This window comes from Triturus cristatus, chromosome 8 (assembly GCF_964204655.1).
Source record: "Triturus cristatus chromosome 8, aTriCri1.1, whole genome shotgun sequence".
Classification (NCBI taxonomy): domain Eukaryota; kingdom Metazoa; phylum Chordata; class Amphibia; order Caudata; family Salamandridae; genus Triturus; species Triturus cristatus.
Window position 1 is genome coordinate 1,456,065,525 of NC_140591.1, and position 19,540 is coordinate 1,456,085,064.

Genomic DNA, 19,540 nt, shown 5'->3' on the forward strand with positions numbered 1-19,540 from the left:
TCTCCTGGTCTCTCCTCACCACATGTCAGATCATCTTTACTCCATGAGCATGGATTTACTGCAACCACCTTTGTTCAACTCTTTCTCTACTGGGGGCAGAACATAGCTTGACCAGAAGCCGATGCGCATGTCACGCACCCAGCCGGGTTGGACTGTTCACCGGCTTTGGGCCCTGAAGAGTCGTGGGATTACCTTCCCTGACGAAACACGTGTCGGCTGGTTTTGTTTCCGAAAGTAATAAAGAATATTCATTATTACTGAAGATTTTGATTGATCTTGTTTTCTACACTACAGTATTCACTGGATTTATGTATATGTCTGCACAAGATTGTACTGTAACTCAGAAGCCGATGCTCATGGATTCTTCGGCTTAACATTTACAAGATGAATCCAACCTCTATGTATTTTTCAGACTTCCGAACTCTTTGTATATTCTCAAAAGCAATGACTAAGTCTGAGCCAAGCAAGTAGATGCCATCCTTCTCTCTTTCTTCTTCTCTTCCCTCAAGACAATTAATTGAGACCCTTGAAGCTTAAGGGATATGTTGCTTAAACCTTAAGATGCCTGAAGCCCAAATCAATGATTAAATAAAACAGGGAACCCCAAAGCATCCTTTTGGTGAGAATACATTCCCAAAATTCTTAACATGCCTTCATTTGTACCTATGAAGAGTTTTAACACATGGAAAATCTACAATACATATGTATTTCTGTAGGTACAAGACCTTGTGGAACAGCTGGGTGCTTCCCTCCCACAGAGATTTCCTTTTTGAGTGAGAGCTCGTCAAGAAGTGTGATTTCCATTCTCACAACCGTCACATGATGTGTGGTGCCCTGCCGGGTTGACAAGTGCCAGTTAGGTCTGCAAAACACTTAAAGAGGGCCTAGGTTGTGCAAAGCTTCAAAATAAATGGTTTTGTTATATTTCCCCAAGTCCTATGGGTGGAGTAGAGTACCTCAAAGAGGGAGGTGGAAGAGAGCTCAGTTGCAAATTTCTTGCTAGGCCTATGTCTGATTTTGCACCCCGAAGAACTCTAAATCCTTGGAAATCCTTCCCATTGCTAGTATCTCTATAATTGGCAGACCCACTGACATCTAGGTCATTCTGCCTCCTTGACATTTTGCTGTCTGATAACCCTTACGATATTGTGATTTCCTGACAAAATTAACACATTTCAAACATGTTGTGCAAGGTATTGTGCAAGGACTTCCTCTGCTGTGCACAGCTTAAAATCTTTACTTTCGGTCTATATCTCGTTAGTCCTGGTCCAAATTTCTACTATTTCAGCGTGTCTTCTTTCTGAACAGTCTACCTACACTGTGTTTTAGCACCTGGTTTAACCCTTGAATCAATCAGTCCTGGTATTCCCACACCCAGGAGCCTCAATGAGATGTTTATCTATGAAGGATTTAGAAGAGAAATGTCATTTTTATTTTTAAAACAAAACAAAATACAAAAACACAAAAAGAAGGTCAAACCCCTCAATCTCTGCCAGCCAGGAAATGAAAAGAGGTGAAGTGTGCCTTACTACAATGCATTTCTTGGAAACATATAGTTTTCCCAGTTGTCCTTGGGTTGTTATCAATCATCAAATTAACCATGCACACAATTCACTTTGTACAGAATAACATTACATAACTGGCTATGAAGATCGATCACCTATGAACATCCATACTTATCTGGTATTGCTTGTTGTAAGCTATTTAGGAATAAAGTTACTTCTGTTTCTCTTTTTGAGAAATGCAATAAAGTATTTTGTAATCTTGATAAACAACAGACTATTTACACAATTTCCAGTACATCTGCATTGCGAAATTAGCTCCTAAATGGTTGATTTAAAAAATGTGCGTCAGTACAGAGAAAATAAATAGCTGCACAGAAAATAAAGGGAGTTGTTTGCTGAAGGGTAGTTTATTGATTGAAGGACTAATTGACCAGCTATAATTGAAAGCTCAACTATATGGATTGAACTACCTCTTGGCACTGGGTTGAGATAAGTCGAAGACTACATTTTCTGGCTAACCAAGGAAATGGTGCTTCAGGCAAGATCGGACTCTCCTGTTGTAAATATCCTAGTGCAAACTGACAGGAAGTACATTTCAGAGTTGTGGGGGCATATATGCAAAACATTATTCACCCTTGTGGTTGGATTGAAAACTTGGTACTGAGTAGCAGTTTGATCCTTCAGACCTTGCTGCCCCTCTGGGTATACAAAGAAATCATGACTGACTGTTACTGGTCCAGATGCAGGCTCAAAAATGCAGTAGTGTGACAGAAAGCAGGTCTGACAGGTTTGAAGAGTATATGAAAGAAAGGATTAACACCAGCTGGTCTTAGAGACCTAAGCACTCTGTGCTGACTTCTAAATGTGGCCTGCATCTCACATAAATTAAACACCATTGAGTTGAGAGTAATAGTATTAACAATTTTATGACACCATGAAATGGAAATATTTATTATTACACTGCTGTAGTGCTAGAAGTTAGGAGAAATAGCACCCGGTGTTGACATGTAGGCAATTTTCAAATAATTTGTAATACAAGCTATGCTCTTAAAGATCTAAAATTCAGATGTTCTTCTTAGGCAAGATTTTCTTTTAAAAAGTCTTCCACACCACAGTAAATTGAAAGGAGAGTCTCACCTTAAGAAATATCTTTGTTTTACCAATTTGCCAGTCATCATCTCTTCCTAACACTGCTTCAGCTATCCGCTGGCATGTGCCTCGAAGATCCCCCTAGTGAAAAAGGTAACTGGAAATTAGCCACTGGAGCTTGGTGCAATAGGATTCACATATTGTAACTTGCTAGGCATAAAATTAATTAATAGTGAGACATTTGTTGTTTAGTTACAAAAGTCTTCTCCCATATCACAACTGAATGACTACGGTACTGTTCATTTCACAATTTACCTGCAGCAGGAGATTGACAATGCACCAGTGTGTGTCAAAGTGAGCAGTGTAATGAGCAACCACAAGCAGGACCTAGTCCATGAAAAGAATGCATGCAATCAATACCACTTTTCATACAAATATACTTCAGCACTGAGAGGGCTTCCCAGTCCACAATCTTTTTCAAACCTACATCATCCAGAAAAATCCAGAAAAAGGAAAGTAATCTGCTATCCTTGGGCTTAGGTAGAATGCCAGAGTATTCTCTATGTCCGTCAGACAGGCTTTGGTTATACTGGAGGGAAATAAGTGACACGTACAAACTAAAGACAGAATCACCCCTTCTGCCTTCATGAAGACTGCCATACATCGGTGATACTGGTTCAAATTACCTTCAGCATATGACATACTAAACCATGCCATAAACCTTAAACTGATTAAGGTGGGTGAGAATCTTGGCCACAATGAGAATCCTGGCCACACCCTATGGTATGGCCGAGTCCTTTAAACCAGGAGTTAACGAATTATAATTAGTTCATCCCAATCCTAAAAAATAAGACTATCATACAGCTACAATGTGGTGTGCCTCCCAGATCCTCCTTGTCACCCTACAAGAAATATTGAATGGAGGAAAACCACTTTTTTGCATATGTTCACAAAACTTCGAGACAGAAAATATCTTCAAACCTATTATTAAGTACTTGTGGTGGTGTTGACCTTTGGCAGTAGAGCCAGTGCACAACATCATACAAACACAAAAAGACAATCCACCACAGTTCGATGGGGAATACAGTACACAATAAAAGAACTAGAGCTTCTATGGAACTTCCTGACTCCGAAATAGAGAAACCCTACTTATTGCACCAGGTGCACAATAGATAACACCTTCTCTTCTTCAGGTTTACTGATTTTTGGAAAATGCATGACAATATACACTACTGGATTGTTGTTATGATCCTGGAAAAGTTGCAGATCAAGCACACAAAGCAATTACAAAAACATGCATACTTCTAACAGAATGAACAGCAAAACAGTGAGCAAACAGTATCTCACCTGCTTGTATGCTGGCTTCACGCCTGGAAGTAAAACACGGTACCTATCCACAAATTCAACAAATGTGTAACGTATTGGATATCCAGCTCTTCGGATCCGAATGGTCTCCATCATTCCTGAGTACCTCAGCTGCCGAACACACAATTCCCGATCGAACAGCTAAGGGGGAAAACATTTAAATCAGTAAATTGCTGGAAGACACAATGAACCTTTAGCCCAAGTGGACATTTTAGTTTTTTGAGAGCATAACTGGAAGAAAATATCCTTCGAAAAGACAAGCCTTACATCAGTGAGCAACACAGTTGTTAAGTGCCACAATCCCAGAGTTTACTTATGATCCCTTTTCTCAGTGTATGTTAAGAGTTATTTTAAATACCTTCAAACTCGTAATACTAACAAATGTGAAAACAAGGGTTTTCTCAAGAGTCGGAATACACAACTGACTCATAATCAAGTCCATTGTGGATCTTAGTGCTGCATCTCATAATTCACTCCAGTTTAGCTCAAATGTGTGGCTAAATTATCTGAGATCAGACAACACAATGCCAATATACAATAGTAAGGTATTAACATAAATAAAGTGCTATTTCTATCCAGATATAGAATGCAATTAATAGTAAGTATAACAATGCATTCTATTACTCCATTGTGGTTAAAATATTGGCCCCAAAAATATTGCAGCCACAATATTGATCTTACACATATATCGAAGGTATGGGGTGGTAAGTGGATGTGGAGTCAAGACTAGTATTTATATACTTACATGATAAATAGACATAAGATCAAGATTGTAGATACAATATTTTTTTTAGTTCAATATTTCAACCACAATATAGTGACATGCAACACCACTGGAAACATGGTATCAGGAAAATGTAGCAAAATAACTCTTTATGTTGCTGAACAATAGTGAACTATAAGTAAATGTGATTGTTTTTGAAACACACAAACACAAAGAACAGAGATCCCAAACAGATGTTAGAGAACACTGTCTTCGGTTGTATGGCACTATATTGAGGTCAATGATATCAGCCCACAATAATATCTAATACAGCAAATTGCTTACCATTACATTGTTATGGTAAATATATTATTAATATTTTACTGCAAAATCACCAAATTAACCTCGCTACCTATTACAGTCACTTATTATACTTAATTTATATTTTCCTATATTGGTTAGGTTGATGTAGTGCATGCAATAATATTTAATGCAATATAATGCACTGGGTACGAATAAGTCATGGGCAACCATGGCCTTGGTAACATGAACATGAATGGTGAAAGGCTTGCAGATCTCTGTGCCCTGAACAGTCTGGTGATAGGCAGTAGTGTATTCCCACATAAAAGAAGACACCCACATTGTCTTGTGTGTCACCAGACCTTTTAACAGAGAACCAGATCGACCATGTCTGCATTGCCAAGAAGTTCCGGAGGTCCCTGCAGGATGTGAGACTGATGAGAGGAGGAGACTTGGTGTCAGACCATCACTTTGTTGTGGCCAAGCTAAAGCTGAAGAGAGCATGGATGGAACCATGGTGAAAAACGCATTTTTATTCATTATGTTGAACATCAAGTCTTCCTTTTTGTATTTCCCCAAAATATTCAATCGCAAACTTTGGTGCCTTTCTCTACTAGTGTTTCAAGTCAGCACAAACCAACTTGTTTTGCTGGTATCTTTACACACTTGGTGTTTACATACCTGCTATTTGCCCGTCTAAGGCTCAGCAATTATCCACTTGCAATGTTTATACTTGATTGTTCGATTGTCTGACAATGTATGAGAAGGAACAAGCAATGTCCACTTCTAATGTTTATGCCCGTTTGTTCAATTTTCTGTTATGAAATGAAAAAAGAAACAAGCTTTACCCTTGTTACCTAATAAGCGATTGTTCCTTCTGTAAATATTTTACGCATCACCAGGCCGTGCAACATGTATAAATGTATAAATAACCCTGCAGATCTTTGTACAATGTTCACTCTTGTTATAGCCATCCTAGTACTGTGATTATGTGCATCCACGCATCAAATATTAAATACGAGTTACTTTGGCAGACATCTGACTACTGCTCTTTTTTGTAAGGTGGAAGAAGTACTCACCATGACATTTGTCCGGCCCGACTCAAAACAGTTTGCACTCCTTATAGGGTTTCGGATGGAAGGTTAGTTTGGATGCACTCTAATTCCAGCAACGAGGAGGACAGCATATGTCTTCCATCCAATTCCTCAGATTCTCAGGGAATGGGAAGATTCACAGGGAAGGAACTCAAGTTACTTTTGTTCCACTTCTGCTAAGATGATGGTTTCCATTGTAGTGGCAAATTCTGTTGGGCTCTCTGGATTTTTCAATTTTGCTCCAGTCGCTCTTGTGGTCTCTTCTTGTGCAACTGGTTTTGTCTGATTGCTTGGACATCATCGGCCCTGTGTCTGATGACCAGGGACTGTCCCAGACAGATGGCTTCTGAGTGCAGCATGGTCAACCTTGAAAGCATAATGTTGACACAGGACTTCAAGTTCCTTTGTTTTTTGGTGAAAGGGAAAAGGGGTTCAGAATAGTAATCTCTTCTGGATTCCTAATTGAAGGGTTCTTACTCTACCTTTAAGCCAACTGTCTGTGGACACAGATCATGGAGTCAGAGAATCTGTTCACCTGGAGGATAACTTACATATTAACCTGCTAATTGCCTGGCTACTATGAAACCTTAATAACTAGAGCGGCCTTCCCAAACCTTTAAGAAGCATGACCCACTTTTTAGCATGACAAAGTTTCACGACTCACCTAGCTTTGATGGACATAAGGCATGTGATTTTTTATTGTAACAAAAGCATCGAGTGGTTTCGCACTGTCATTTACAGATATCACATGTTCTATTGAAATGGCCATTAAATTTGCAAAGACATACAGCTTTACTGATAAAACTATATTGCACACAAATGGTAATGTGTGGAAATCAGGTTTCAGTGAATATTTATCATTGTCCATCACCAAAAAAATGCGCCTTGATTTGTTTTTATCCTATTAAAATCTTTGTTTCTATTGTACTTCAGAATTACAAAAAACGTGCTTCACTTTTGCTTTCCAAACTGCTGAATGTTCACAGTTCATTTACAGGTATGTACATTTTGTTGTGTGACAAGAAATTACATCCTACAGCCTTTCCTTTCACACTCTCTGTACCCCAGTTTAGGAGGCTGGCTTAGTATATGGTACACACTTATAGGCTGGCTTAGTAAATGGTGCACACTTATGTAAGTGGGCACCCTGCACTAATCCAGTCAATCCTTATGATTTTAGTGGTCTTACACAACCTTAAAAAGCTCTCAAAGTGGTAGCTGTGGAGAGCAACCTTCAGGCTTAGTCCAGAAGGAGTGTAGAGTGTAAAGCAGCTTGTTTTACCAGGGTGTAATCGTATAGGTATAGATTAAGTGAAAAAGAAGGACAGTGTGTTTATAAAAATAGGAATGTATTATAAGACACTCAATAGCACATACAAATATCCCCTACCCAAATATATACACAACACACACAATACTTTGTAAAGAAAACAGGTAAGTAGCACAATATACACAGTGGTCACCAGGAGTGGACCAAACCATATACTAAAATAGTGGTATGCGAATCACGACTCAAGTCAAGACTATACCCAGAAGACGTAGAAGTGCTGGGGACCCAAGGAACCATCCGAGGTAAGTAACCAGGAACCCCACGGAGGCCGTGTGCAGAGTGGGAACACGACCGCGTGCTTAATTCAAGTCAATGTGTAAGCCGCTGTCGCAATTTTAAAGAAGAAGGACCCTTTCCAGTGGACCCTGAAGAAACCCCGTGGAAGACAGAAGTTTGGAGAGTCACCCCAACCGTGGATATCCTAGATACCAGAATACCTACACCCAGGTGCATAGATGCGAAGTGGCATCAGAAACTGCCGTCAAACTCAAAGGAGGACTTCAGGAAGATGCCGCTGGCAAAGAAGGTGAAAGTGTCCGATAGAACCCAAAGGTGGATTCAAGTTGAGAAGTACCTGCAAGCAGAGGGGACAGAGTCTATGCCACTCAGGAGTGACCAGGCGGCACGGAAGACGAATGCCCACTGATGTTGGGTGCTGCAGGAGAGTTGATGGTGACCTTAGAGCTTCAGCTGTGTGGACCAGGCAAAACTGTTGAAGACCAGGAGCCATTCACGAGCTGTCCCATGTCGGATGTCGCGAGTTGAGGGGTCAGCGTCTGTCGGGAGTACCAACAAGCCTTGCAACTGAAACCAATGTGACAAGCGAAAAAGGGGCAAAGCTGGGACCAGCAAGGTCCAAGGGACTCACCACAAGCAGGGGAGTCAGCGTAGGCCCCGAGCAATCAACGGAGCTCCCAGGAAACAAAGAAGACCCTCGCAAGAACACACAGTCCAGAGGCACTGGAGTCGCAAGAGGACCTCGAGCAGCTCAACAAAGATGCAGGCGCACAGCGCAAGCAATGCGTTGAGGACAAAGATCTTGGTCACAGAAGACACGTGAGGTTGGGGCTACTTGTAGCCTGAAGATCTTGGAGCAAGGAAGCAAACAAGCCTTTGCAGCGGCAACTTGACAAGGGGCACAGGGGTTTGGTTCCTGCGGTTCTGACGAGAGATACTGGCCTCAAACTCGGTAAGAAGACAGTCCAGGCCTCAAGGGAGTGTAGAAACACCACCTGTCTTGCTGAGCCTTTCAGAATCAGTGGGCGTCCAGGAGCAGCGGACCGGTCAGCTTGGTTGTGGTGCCTGTAGATGCAGGGAAGTGAGATCTTCACTTCAAGGGAGATTCCTTAAGGTGTCTTGGATGTCCACAGGCCCTGGAGGGATACTGTATGGAGCACAGGCACAGAAGTTGCAGTGGACGAGCAGGACGACGAGACCAGGGGCAGCAGGAGTCTTCCCAGTTGCAGTCTGGATGCCCAGAGCAAAGTACAGCACAGTCCAGAGTGCCCAGATGCTCAAAGATGAAGTGGTGTCTTGATATGAATCTTGTCCCTCAACGAATCCAGGGACCCACCCACAGGTAAGCCCTTAAATACCCTAAGGAAAGGTTGGGATGATTCAGGGGTCCCTCCCAGAGGAGGGGCTGGACAGTGGGAAGGGTGTCCTTTGTCCAGTTTCACGCCAGAGCAGGAGTCAACGGCTCCCTGAACTGGTTTGAACTGGAGTATGCAAGGAAGGCACCAAGTGTGCCCTTCAAGCAATGTCAGTGGCGCTGGCAAGCTCCCACACACCGCACCAATACACTAAACCCTGTCTGGGAGGTGGTCATACCTCCCTGTGACAGAATATCTATTGTTCTGCTGTCCCCTGCTCGAGCTTGGCTCAGCAGCAGGAGGGCAGAAACATGGTTCTGGCCGGCAGCAGCCCTAGCTTGCTGTCCGGTTCTAGAAGGCTGGTACCGGGAGCACTGAGGGCCTCCTAGAGGATCTTTACAGTGCATGGAATTATACCTCTCACTCCGATTACGGTGTTGGGGGTATGATTCCAACATGTTTGATACCAAACATGACAGGGTTCGTTACAACCAGTTTAGAGATGGCCATCGCATAATGACGAATGGCCCCTCTATATGTTATCTGGCTGATTCACTTACAACCCGGGAAAATGGACTCCGTAGGTTGTAGGGGTCTCCTGCTCATGGAGGGGCACCCTAATACTTAGAACCCAGCACCCTGCCTTCAGGATTGAAAGGCCTACTTTAGGGGTGATTTATAGGTTTTAAGTGCAGTGACCTCAGATATAGGGAAACCTATATTTATCATAAGTGATGCTAGCACCAGCTTACCCAGGCTGCAATGGCAGGCCTGTAGTCACTATTTGATTGGTCTCCCATGGGTGGCATAATACATGCTTCAGCCCATGGGGGACCGCTGGTGTACCTATGCCCTGGGTACTTCAGTGCCATATACCAGGGACTTCTAAGGATACACCATTAGCCAATCTGGGATGTACCCAAGTACCCACCATAACCAATTTAAGGGAGAAAGCACATAGACTGGGGTCTTGATTAGCAGGATCCCAGTCAGACTAGTCAGAAACCATAACACCAGGCAAAATGTGGGGGTAACCAAGCAGAAGGATCCTACCTTCCTACACCAAGATTGTCACACAATTCATTTTACTTTTCTTTCTCTGACTGCAAAGTGAGAGGAGTTCGTAAACACAACACTCATTTAAAAAAAAAAGAAATTTGTCAGGAAACATAATCTAACATTTTACTTATCTCACTGAAGCGCAGCAAAACAATACTGAATTTAAAGTCATCTTTATTTGTGGCTTGGACTTTCATGATCCACCAAAAATTGGGTTGCGACCCACAATTTGGGAAACACTAAACTAGAGACTAGTGGGTCTGGAGGAATCATCATGGGATCTTCCAATGGTGCCACAGGCCTTTCAGGCTCAGCCATCCATACCAGTGGTATACATTATAATTAAAAAAATCACCAAGCACTATAACCGAATAGGAATTCTTATTATTATCATCATACATTTGCAAAAAATCATATAGACTGACTAAATGTTCATTTGGCGTGCTCTTAGTAAAAGAATTATAAAAATTGACAATATGCCATTTCCCGTTAAAGTTGGTTTGAATTACCACTGCAAGGCAATAAGGCGAGCCTGTCTCCACTTTGCTATAAAGACCCTCAAGTGTCAATGAGATGAGGGTTAAAAGTCCACCTTTTGCCCTCCCCCTACAAGAGACCACCGCAGGTGACCAAAAAGCAGAATACCCGTCCAGCAAAAAGGTGCTTTCCGTGTCCCAGGTTTCTTGTAGCCCAATGATTTCACAGCCTAATAAACAATCCCTCCACAAGGCTCATGCGCTTTACTATTAAGGCCGGCTATGTTCCAGCTAAGGACCCTTGTACCTACAGGCTGGTATGGGACATCAGCTATGCTATCCACATTGTCATCATTAACATTCCTCACTATAGTCATAACATTTGGGGTACCCTCCACCCCGTGCTTGACTGAATTCCACTTATCCCCTGATCCTCCTCCAATGTCAGTGTGGAAGCTTAGCTTCCCTAATGGATATAGGAGGAACCCAATCGTGATGAAGTCAATCATTTGATTCTAAATCACTCAAAGGTTGAAAACGATTAAATGTAACAACACCGTGAATAAACTGTCCTTCAGAGCTAAATGCTCTGCCCTTCAAAGGGTCACTAATGGGTTGATTTGTTTGTTGCCTATAAAAGTATCCCAGTGGTCGGAGGGTAATACCCTGATCAGTATGAGGGAGCAGGGTAGCTTTTAATAGGGCATTATTAACTAGAGAAGGATTACTGAAGTTTATTATAACGCAATCCCCCTTTGTATTCTTGCGAGAATGCCCTATCCATGAAACTCTTCTAGTTGTTAATATCTGATGTGATAATTGCACAGGAAACCCACACTGTTTGTTTAACCACGAAACGGATTTATTCTTAAGAGATTCGTGGGATTCTGGTTTATTTATCTGGTCACCATCCATCAGGGGTGGGACATTTGTCAACACTGCCACAAAAGGGGCACATTCAGGGGGTAAGTCTGGTTGTGCTCCTCCTATGCGCGTAAACCTGGGTTCCTTCTTGCTCTTTAGGCAACTATCTAAAGATGTAGTTTTATTCACTACTGTCATGGATACAACATCTGAGGGTTCAACACAATCTGAGGCTTCCTTAGGGACTTATGTGGCTCAACAGTTCCGCGTGGACCCCCAGCTGCGCTACTAGCTTTCACAGGTGGATTACTGCGAGGGCCTACGAGATTTCGTAGACTTTCAATTTCTGCCGATAGTTCACCAATTTTAGTTACTAAAGGTTCAACTATCTTTAGAATTTTAGCCTCCAAAATGCCTACCAGACAATCTAGTTGATCAGAATCAATCTTTGTTGTTAGATTATTGGATGAAGCTTCCCTCAAAGTGTCCCCAGTTAGGGACACGGGACCTGTTTTTTTATAGCGACTTCGTGTACGTCCCCGTTTAGATTGGGTATGTTTGCGGGGTCTCAGGACTCTCTGTATTATCGGGTCCGGGGATTCCTCTAATGGAGCCTCATTTATATCTTTTGGAGCATCCCTATTAGCTTCAGGCAATTCTATATCAGAGGAAATAGGAACTAGATCACCCAAAGTTACCAGATCATGGTTTTCGTTGCAACAATTCACACCGTGAGATGGCGGGGATAACGTAATGGGTGAACTGATCAATGAAGGGGAGATAGTGGTCGGGGTAGAGCCCTGACCTAGTGATTTGCGTCTTTCACTATTTATTTTAGTAACTACTTTTACTAAATAGTTGTCTAGTGTTGTGGCAGTGACAGATTTGGTTCCTAACGTCGTTTTTGACATTGTAGTTGATACCTCGGGATTTATTAGGATTTAATTAAACAGTTGCAGGCTATAAGTAAACAAGTAGGAAAATAAAAAAGAACAAACGCCTACATAAGAGTAACAGTTAGCCAAATGAAACAGTTATAACACAAGAGACACTTTCTTAGCCTACGCAGTAGCGCCTCTTAGTTCATGGGTTTACGTAGATCACCAGGTCCAGTTAATATCAGAGAAATACCTGGCAGCCAAATAATGTGGCCCGTCCCGGCCTCACTCGGTCCTCTGAGGGCCACAGAGGGTCCGCCCTTTGCCCGGGCTTCGTCCGGCACGTCCCGCGCGCGTCCCGCGAAGCGGGCCTCCGCGCTGTTTGTAGGCGCCACCTGGCGCTTGCAGAGCGTCAGCTCAACGCGCCGCCGCTGGGGCTGCCGGGAGTTTGAGTCCCGGGGCGGCGACGCGGTAGATTGGACCCGCTGCTGTGGAGAGATTTTGGCCCCCTTTGGACTCCTGGCGGTGGCGGCAGTATCAGTGACGACGTGGAGCAAACACGGACCGGGCCAGGTGAGTCTGCTGCTTTCCCGCAGCTCCGCCGGCCTCCGCGCTGTTTGTAGGCGCCACCTGGCGCTTGCAGAGCGTCAGCTCAACGCGCCGCCGCTGGGGCTGCCGGGAGTTTGAGTCCCGGGGCGGCGACGCGGTAGATTGGACCCGCTGCTGTGGAGAGATTTTGGCCCCCTTTGGACTCCTGGCGGTGGCGGCAGTATCAGTGACGACGTGGAGCAAACACGGACCGGGCCAGGTGAGTCTGCTGCTTTCCAGTGGTATACATTGTGTTGTATTTTCTTTTGACAAAGGTGTTCTTCCTGATGGCTATTCTGTGGGCCCATCTGGTAGGGAATCTTGGGTGCTTCTCTAATTTAAACCTGAGGTTATCTTCTTTTCTGAAAGGATTATCGTAGGACATGGGTTGTAATTTCCTCGTTAAGTACAACTATTGTGTCACGCTAAACAAAAAGTGTCCCTTGCACCTTCTTCACTTCCTGATCTTTCTACAGAGGAGAATTTGTTATTGCAATCACTGGAAGTGGCCTGGGTTTGTCCATATATGAGATGCACACTGATTCATGTTGTGTGGTGTACTGCTTGAGGCATTTCAGTTTGGTAAGCAGGCAAAGAAGCATTTATCAGCAACTCTTGGCCATAGCTCTAGCTTGTAATTGTTCCAACCTATTTGGCTAAGCTAGTAGAACACTCAGAGCGAGCTGCCGCAGAGCTCCATCTCTGGTGGGCTATGCCATCAGCATTACAACAAGGTGTATCTTTACATGACATCTGCAATGCGCCCACCTGGGCTTTCTGTGATATTTGTATTCTGTTGCAAACAAGGAGGGAGAGGCACTCAGTGAGACGTTTGAGACTGATGTCTTGGGTCTGGTGACACACTGGGCTTAGGTTATGTTCAGTCTATGATAAACACAGGTGGAGCCTCCGAGCATCAGGACAGGGTCAGTGTGGATGCTGGGGATCCACTCATAATTCACCTGATTCTGCTTGGTACTATTCAAAGAGTAAGCTCTGAGACATGGAAGAAGCACTGTGGAATAGTGCATAGATTACCTAAAGGTGATCTTCACTAAACCTAGTTGACTTTTTCCTCGTCACAGTCCTGAATACCACCCCCGATCCTGTGGGTTGAAGCCTCTGTGCAAGGACAATGTTGTTTGACGCAGACAGGTGCTTTGATGGAGAAGGAGGGATTTCATAATCAGAAAAGATGGAGGCGGCTGTTTAAAAAAACTGTAAAATAACATTTATAGATGCACACGATAAATGTAGTGCAAGCTCCCTTCGGCTTTGACAGAAGAGCTATCAGACAGACCTACTTCTCTAGCATTGTACAGCGTGTGCTTTAGGTCTGTGCCTTTCAACCATTGTCTTTCTTCGACTAGCTTCTTTTCAGCCATTGGTTGGCATCCTGGCTCAGTCGAGCTGAGTATTCATCTCGGACTTAATGCCACTGGCTGCTTGTGTATCCTGCCTTTATGCGAGTGCTTAAACTGATCTAAGTTTACAACTATAGCGCTTCCTTTCTGCTCCTGCTCGCTTCCTACCATGTGTTCTTCTCTTTAGTGTCAACACAGCATGCATTGGTACAGTAAACCCAATCATATTGTCTTTGCAACTGCTTGTTGGAAGTGGGCTCCCCTCAAAGAATAAGAATTAATGTGGTGAGGATAATTTAGCCTGGTGCAATGAATATTATCGGTAGATGGTCAAAGCATTCCGTTACAGAACACTCCCTTTACCATGCATTTTTGAACCGGTCAAGTGTCAGAGCACATCAACCAGCCCTGGAGTGTGATTGGTTTTGCTTCTGTAAGCGGGTTGCATTTTCTTTCGCTGGCTGTAAATCCATGCCCCAATGCCCACCCATCCACATGACAAAGTCAAGCAATTAATATTTCTAGAAACAGTTACCCAGGACATATCTGTAGTACTCATGCAACACCCACAATGTACGTAAATAGATTTGGAGACAGAACTTTGAATCACCAAGAACTATAAACAACTGACACATATGCAACATATGCTTCATGGCTGTCAAGTGGCCCCATTTCATGTGTGATACCAGTACCCAGTTCTGAGGTGTGAGCCAACAGCAGTTCACATGCTGGGGTTCTGCAACTCTTACTTGGACTGTTCAAAATGCAACTACAAGTCCCAGAATTCAACAGATGTTGGCTAACAGACCAGGACAGGGGTGTGTCCAAGATGGCGACCAAGTGAATCGCATCATTCGGAGCTCCACCGATTTCCTTGTTACGCTGGATTTCCTTGTTACCGTTCCGAAGCAGCCGCAGAGGGGGACTCTTGCACCCACATCTGCCCCCATCCACCTGCGAGACGTCCAAGCCTCCCCCTGAGAGTGTTGGCAGTGGTCGAGGGAGATCGATTTACGGCCCTCTGTGACTGCAGGGCGCCCCAAAACAGAGAGGAAGCCGTGCCCGAGGGGACTAAGCGGCGGAGAGTTATTTGGCGGACTGACACCCTTGGCTCACCTGAAGCGCCGTGCTCTGGCCGCGGTGGATGGTGCCACCTCCGGACCACCATAAGGGTGAGTGGACGATGTACACACCTGGGGGGTAGAGTGGTGTGCGACCATGGCCTGAAGCCCCCTAGCTGTGGAACTGCGGTCAAGGCCTGCTCCATGCCTTGTGGTCTCTTGGTCCTCTTTGTGCCACCCCTATTGCCGACTTGTGGCCCGGCGTGTGAGCTGGCACCACATGGTCTGCCGGAGTGGGGGAGCTTCGGTACTGCACACGTGGCCCCCAGGGGACTAATGGCCCATGTTACAGCGCAGTGGAATTGGCCGGGCCGTGTGGTGTCATAGACAGGATTGCGGGACGCCCACGGCGGCAGCACCAAGCACACAGCTGCCTGCCATTGCTTCATCGAGTGGGGGCACGCGGGTCGATGGCTGAGACCTTCTGCTGCCCACTGGTGGTGGGCTGGCCCATCTCGGTGGTGGCTCCCCTGCCCCTCACGGACCTTTTCTGCATCGGCGCCCGTGCAGGGGCATGGGGAGGGCCCCACTTACTGTGTATACTCTGGACACCATCAGTAGCAGGGCGGTTCCTATGGCCCCTTGAAGTGGGTATCGTACCCACATTGAGCAGGAAACTGAGTGGAGTAGAAAGGGAACCTTGCATGCAGCAGCGTGGCCCAGTGGTCCCATAGCCTACGCCTGGCGATTGGTGGTGCACAGACCATCCGCTAAGGGTGGTGCGTCCTGGTGTAGTGAGGCATCCCTGGCATTATGCCAGTGGTGGTCGATGTGGGACTGTCCGACGGTTGGCCCCTGGAACGTACTGGTATTGGAGTGCCCCACTGGAGTTGAGGACCGCCAACGTGGTGATGCAGAGACTCATGTGATCTGTGACTCCTTCGAAGCTCAGCCATGTCCTCCCACCACACCCCAAAAAACGATGCTACAGTGAAAGACATATTTACTAAAACTGCCGCTAAGAAAACAGACTTGACACCTGGGGCCATAGCGCCAGAGCTACCTACGGACGACACACGAGAGGAGGATATGGCCCATGGTGAGTCTCTTATCATTAAAGCATTTTTGGAGCAACTGTTTGGCACCCTCGGAGACAACTTTGCCAAGCCAAATAGGATATTATGACTGAGATTAAGGAGATCCACCATGATGTGGAGGCGGTGGGCCAGAGAGTGGAATAATTGGAGCAGGGGCAGAATGCTCTGGAGGAGAAATTGGAGGGCCATCGTCGGGAGTTGCTGGAGCTACGTGACCAGAACTTGGAGCTATGATACCAACTTGAAGACCTCGAGAAAAAATCCCACCACTCCAACATATGTATCAAGGGAGCCCCTCTAAAAGCTATTCCAGGCAGCCTGGAGGACATTGTCGTTTGTCTCTGCAAACATGTGGCCCTTCCCTGAAGGAACAGGAAATCGTATTGGATCGCTCACATCATGCCGGACGGCCTGCTAGTATGCCCGGCCAACCACAGGATATACTTACTTACCTTCATTATTACCGCCAGATGGAAGTCATTATGGCAGCTACATGAGACCTGAAAATCATCGACTTCGAGGGCCACAGGCTGTGGCTCTCTCAGGACCTCTCCCCACTTACACTACAGTGACGGAGGGTCCTCAGGCCACTTATGGACTTCCTCCAGAACCAGAACATTGGATATAAATGGGGCCACCCCTACCGCCTTCCTTTTGTGTGTGACAAGAGAGGTTCATATGATTCGCACCCTCAAAGATCTCCGAGCACTCCCTGACATGCCGGCTCTGCAGCCTACCGAACGTGCAACCTTGCTGACCCAGGATACGGTGCCCATGGACACTGACTCCTGGCTCTCCACCAGATGGAAGAAGAGATTGCTGACTAAGCCATCTAAAGCAGACAGCCGTGAAGAACAAGCCAGACTACCGCAGCAGTTACAACAGGAAAGCGATCTTGTGGGTGCAGAAGGTGACCACTGACTATTACCCGACATTGTGCTTGCCCTCACAAGCTAACAGAACCTTCTTGGTTCTGTCATTGGCCGCTGCTACTGGCTCTCTGGTCCCAATCCCTCTCTTCACCAAGTCCTCAATCTTGCCAGCGGAGCTCCATCAAGGAGGTACTAAGTTCCAGGTGAGCTCGCCTACGACATGGACCCTCATAAATTGGTTTTCTGTTGTCCCCAGGCGGGGGATGTTCTAGGTCACTGTTTCCCCTTTCTTTCTCAAGTATTTCCATGCCCTGTCTATCCTTTTTCTCTCCCCTTGCCCCTGACATCCCTGTGTAAATTCCTTAGCTGGCCCGACACAAGGCTTCCACGAAGGTGTGGCGTAACATAGTCTTACCTAAATCTCAATGGTACTGTCTATACTTAGCCTCAACGTCTGGGGCTCAATGCACCAGCTAAGAGCTAAGCTCCCCTCTCCTGTCTTAAGCACTCTAAATGCGATGTCTACATGTTGCAGAAAACCCATTTGATACAGAGTGACTGGCGACGGCTATGCTCTTGCTGGTTCGACTGCCAGAACCTCTCATTGAGGGTGACCAAGAAGGCCAGAATGGCAATCCTGTTTGCTACGCATTTTCCAGGGCAGGTGGAGCAGGGCTTTGCAGAGATTCCGGGCAGACTCTTAGCATTGCACTTTTTAATACAGAGAACCAGGTACACCTTAGCCATGTTCTATGCACACAATGGTCATCAGGAGGTTTTTTTTAAGGACTCACTAGGCCAACTGCTGACCTCACCAGAGAAGGCGGGGACTTCAATATAGCGATGGACTCTCGGGGGGACAGGTCTACTTTGAGGTTGGGCCAGGACGGGAGCCTTACACTGGGCACTACACAATGGCTGGGAGAAGCGGGGCTGACCGACAAATAGATACATATGCATCCCACAACAACTGATTACACCTTCTCAGCCGCACACCAGACATATGCATGCATTGACTACTTTTTCACATCCCCACGCGTGACTCAGAGTACGGTATGTGTAGACATTGGCACAGCAGCGCTCTCTAACCACTCCCCCATTGTTCTACGGTTTAACCAAGGTGGGCATTCACCAGCTTCTCCAACTTGGCGGCAAAATGTAAGAATCCACCTATGACCGCAGTCAAGCTGACACCCTAACGGCCATAACTGCCTTTTTGCGTACCAACGACACACATGACTTTATTGCCCTTGCTACGGGTTATAGCAGGGATAGACAGGCAAAGCGGCTCCATCTGGAAATGTAGGTGAAGGAGTTTGAGATCACCCACAACCGATCCGGGTAAGCAGTGGTCAGCCGTCAGCTGACGGCAGAACTGACGGCAGCGCAAAAACAACTGTGGGCGTTGGACATGGGGAGGGCGGAATATGCCTTGCTCAGAATCTGACAGAAGTAATATGCTGGTGGTACCAAGGCGGGTGTATGTTGGCACATCGTCTCCATGCACAGGCGGTTGACTGGAGAATCCCCGAACTGCGGGGGCAGAGGGCTACCCGCGATGCCAGGACAAGGTCATTGCCAGTGACTTTGGGGCTTTTTACGCTTCCCTCTATACAGTGGACTTCCTGTCGGAGTTGGACGTGAGGGCAAACTTATCCCAGACACCTTCCCCCCTGGCCAACCCAGACACGTTCACCGCACTGGACACAGATATTACACCGCAGGAGGTCCTAGCTGCCATTCAAAAATTGCAGCCTAACAAAGCACATGGCCCAGATGGCTATAGCGCTGAATTCTACAAGGCCTTTGTAGCACAGTTGGCCCCATCCTAGCACAGATGTTTAACTCGTTTAGTGCAACTGACAAACTGCCAGACTCCATGCGTCTAGCATCCACCACAGTGACAGACAATGACCACAAATATTGTTCATCTTATTGCCCAATCTCTCTTTTGAATGTGGACGCAAAGATCTTTACAACTGTTCTGGTCCATAGACTGGCCAGCTACATTCAGGGACTAGTTGATCCCGACCAGGCCGGGTTTATCCCAGAGCGAGTGTGTAATGACAACATGAAACAACTATGCTATTTACTGGACAAAGTGCAGCGCTCGCGTGTGCCGTCTCTCATGCTATCGATCGAAGCTGAAAAGGCTTTTGACCGAGTACACTGGCCCTATTTACACCTAGTCCTGGGGAACATGGGCATCGGCCCAAGGGACCGCCAATGGGTCCACTCTTGTTATTTTGCACCAGGAGCTAGGGTGAGCATGAATAGTCAGTTTCATTTGCCATCGCACAGAG

At 45.7% G+C, this 19,540-nt stretch overlaps 1 protein-coding gene across 1 annotated transcript in view; it reads right to left on the reverse strand.

Moving 5' to 3' along the window:
• Positions 1 to 19,540, reverse strand: part of MYO7A (myosin VIIA) — a 739,224-nt gene that overhangs the window by 247,964 nt on the left and 471,720 nt on the right. The window contains exons 18-19 of the mRNA XM_085623258.1: positions 3,942 to 4,100; positions 2,643 to 2,735 (exon numbers count right to left, since the gene is read on the reverse strand). Of these exons, the coding sequence (XP_085479384.1) occupies positions 2,643 to 2,735; positions 3,942 to 4,100 (252 nt within the window). The remainder of the gene's footprint in view (positions 1 to 2,642; positions 2,736 to 3,941; positions 4,101 to 19,540) is intronic.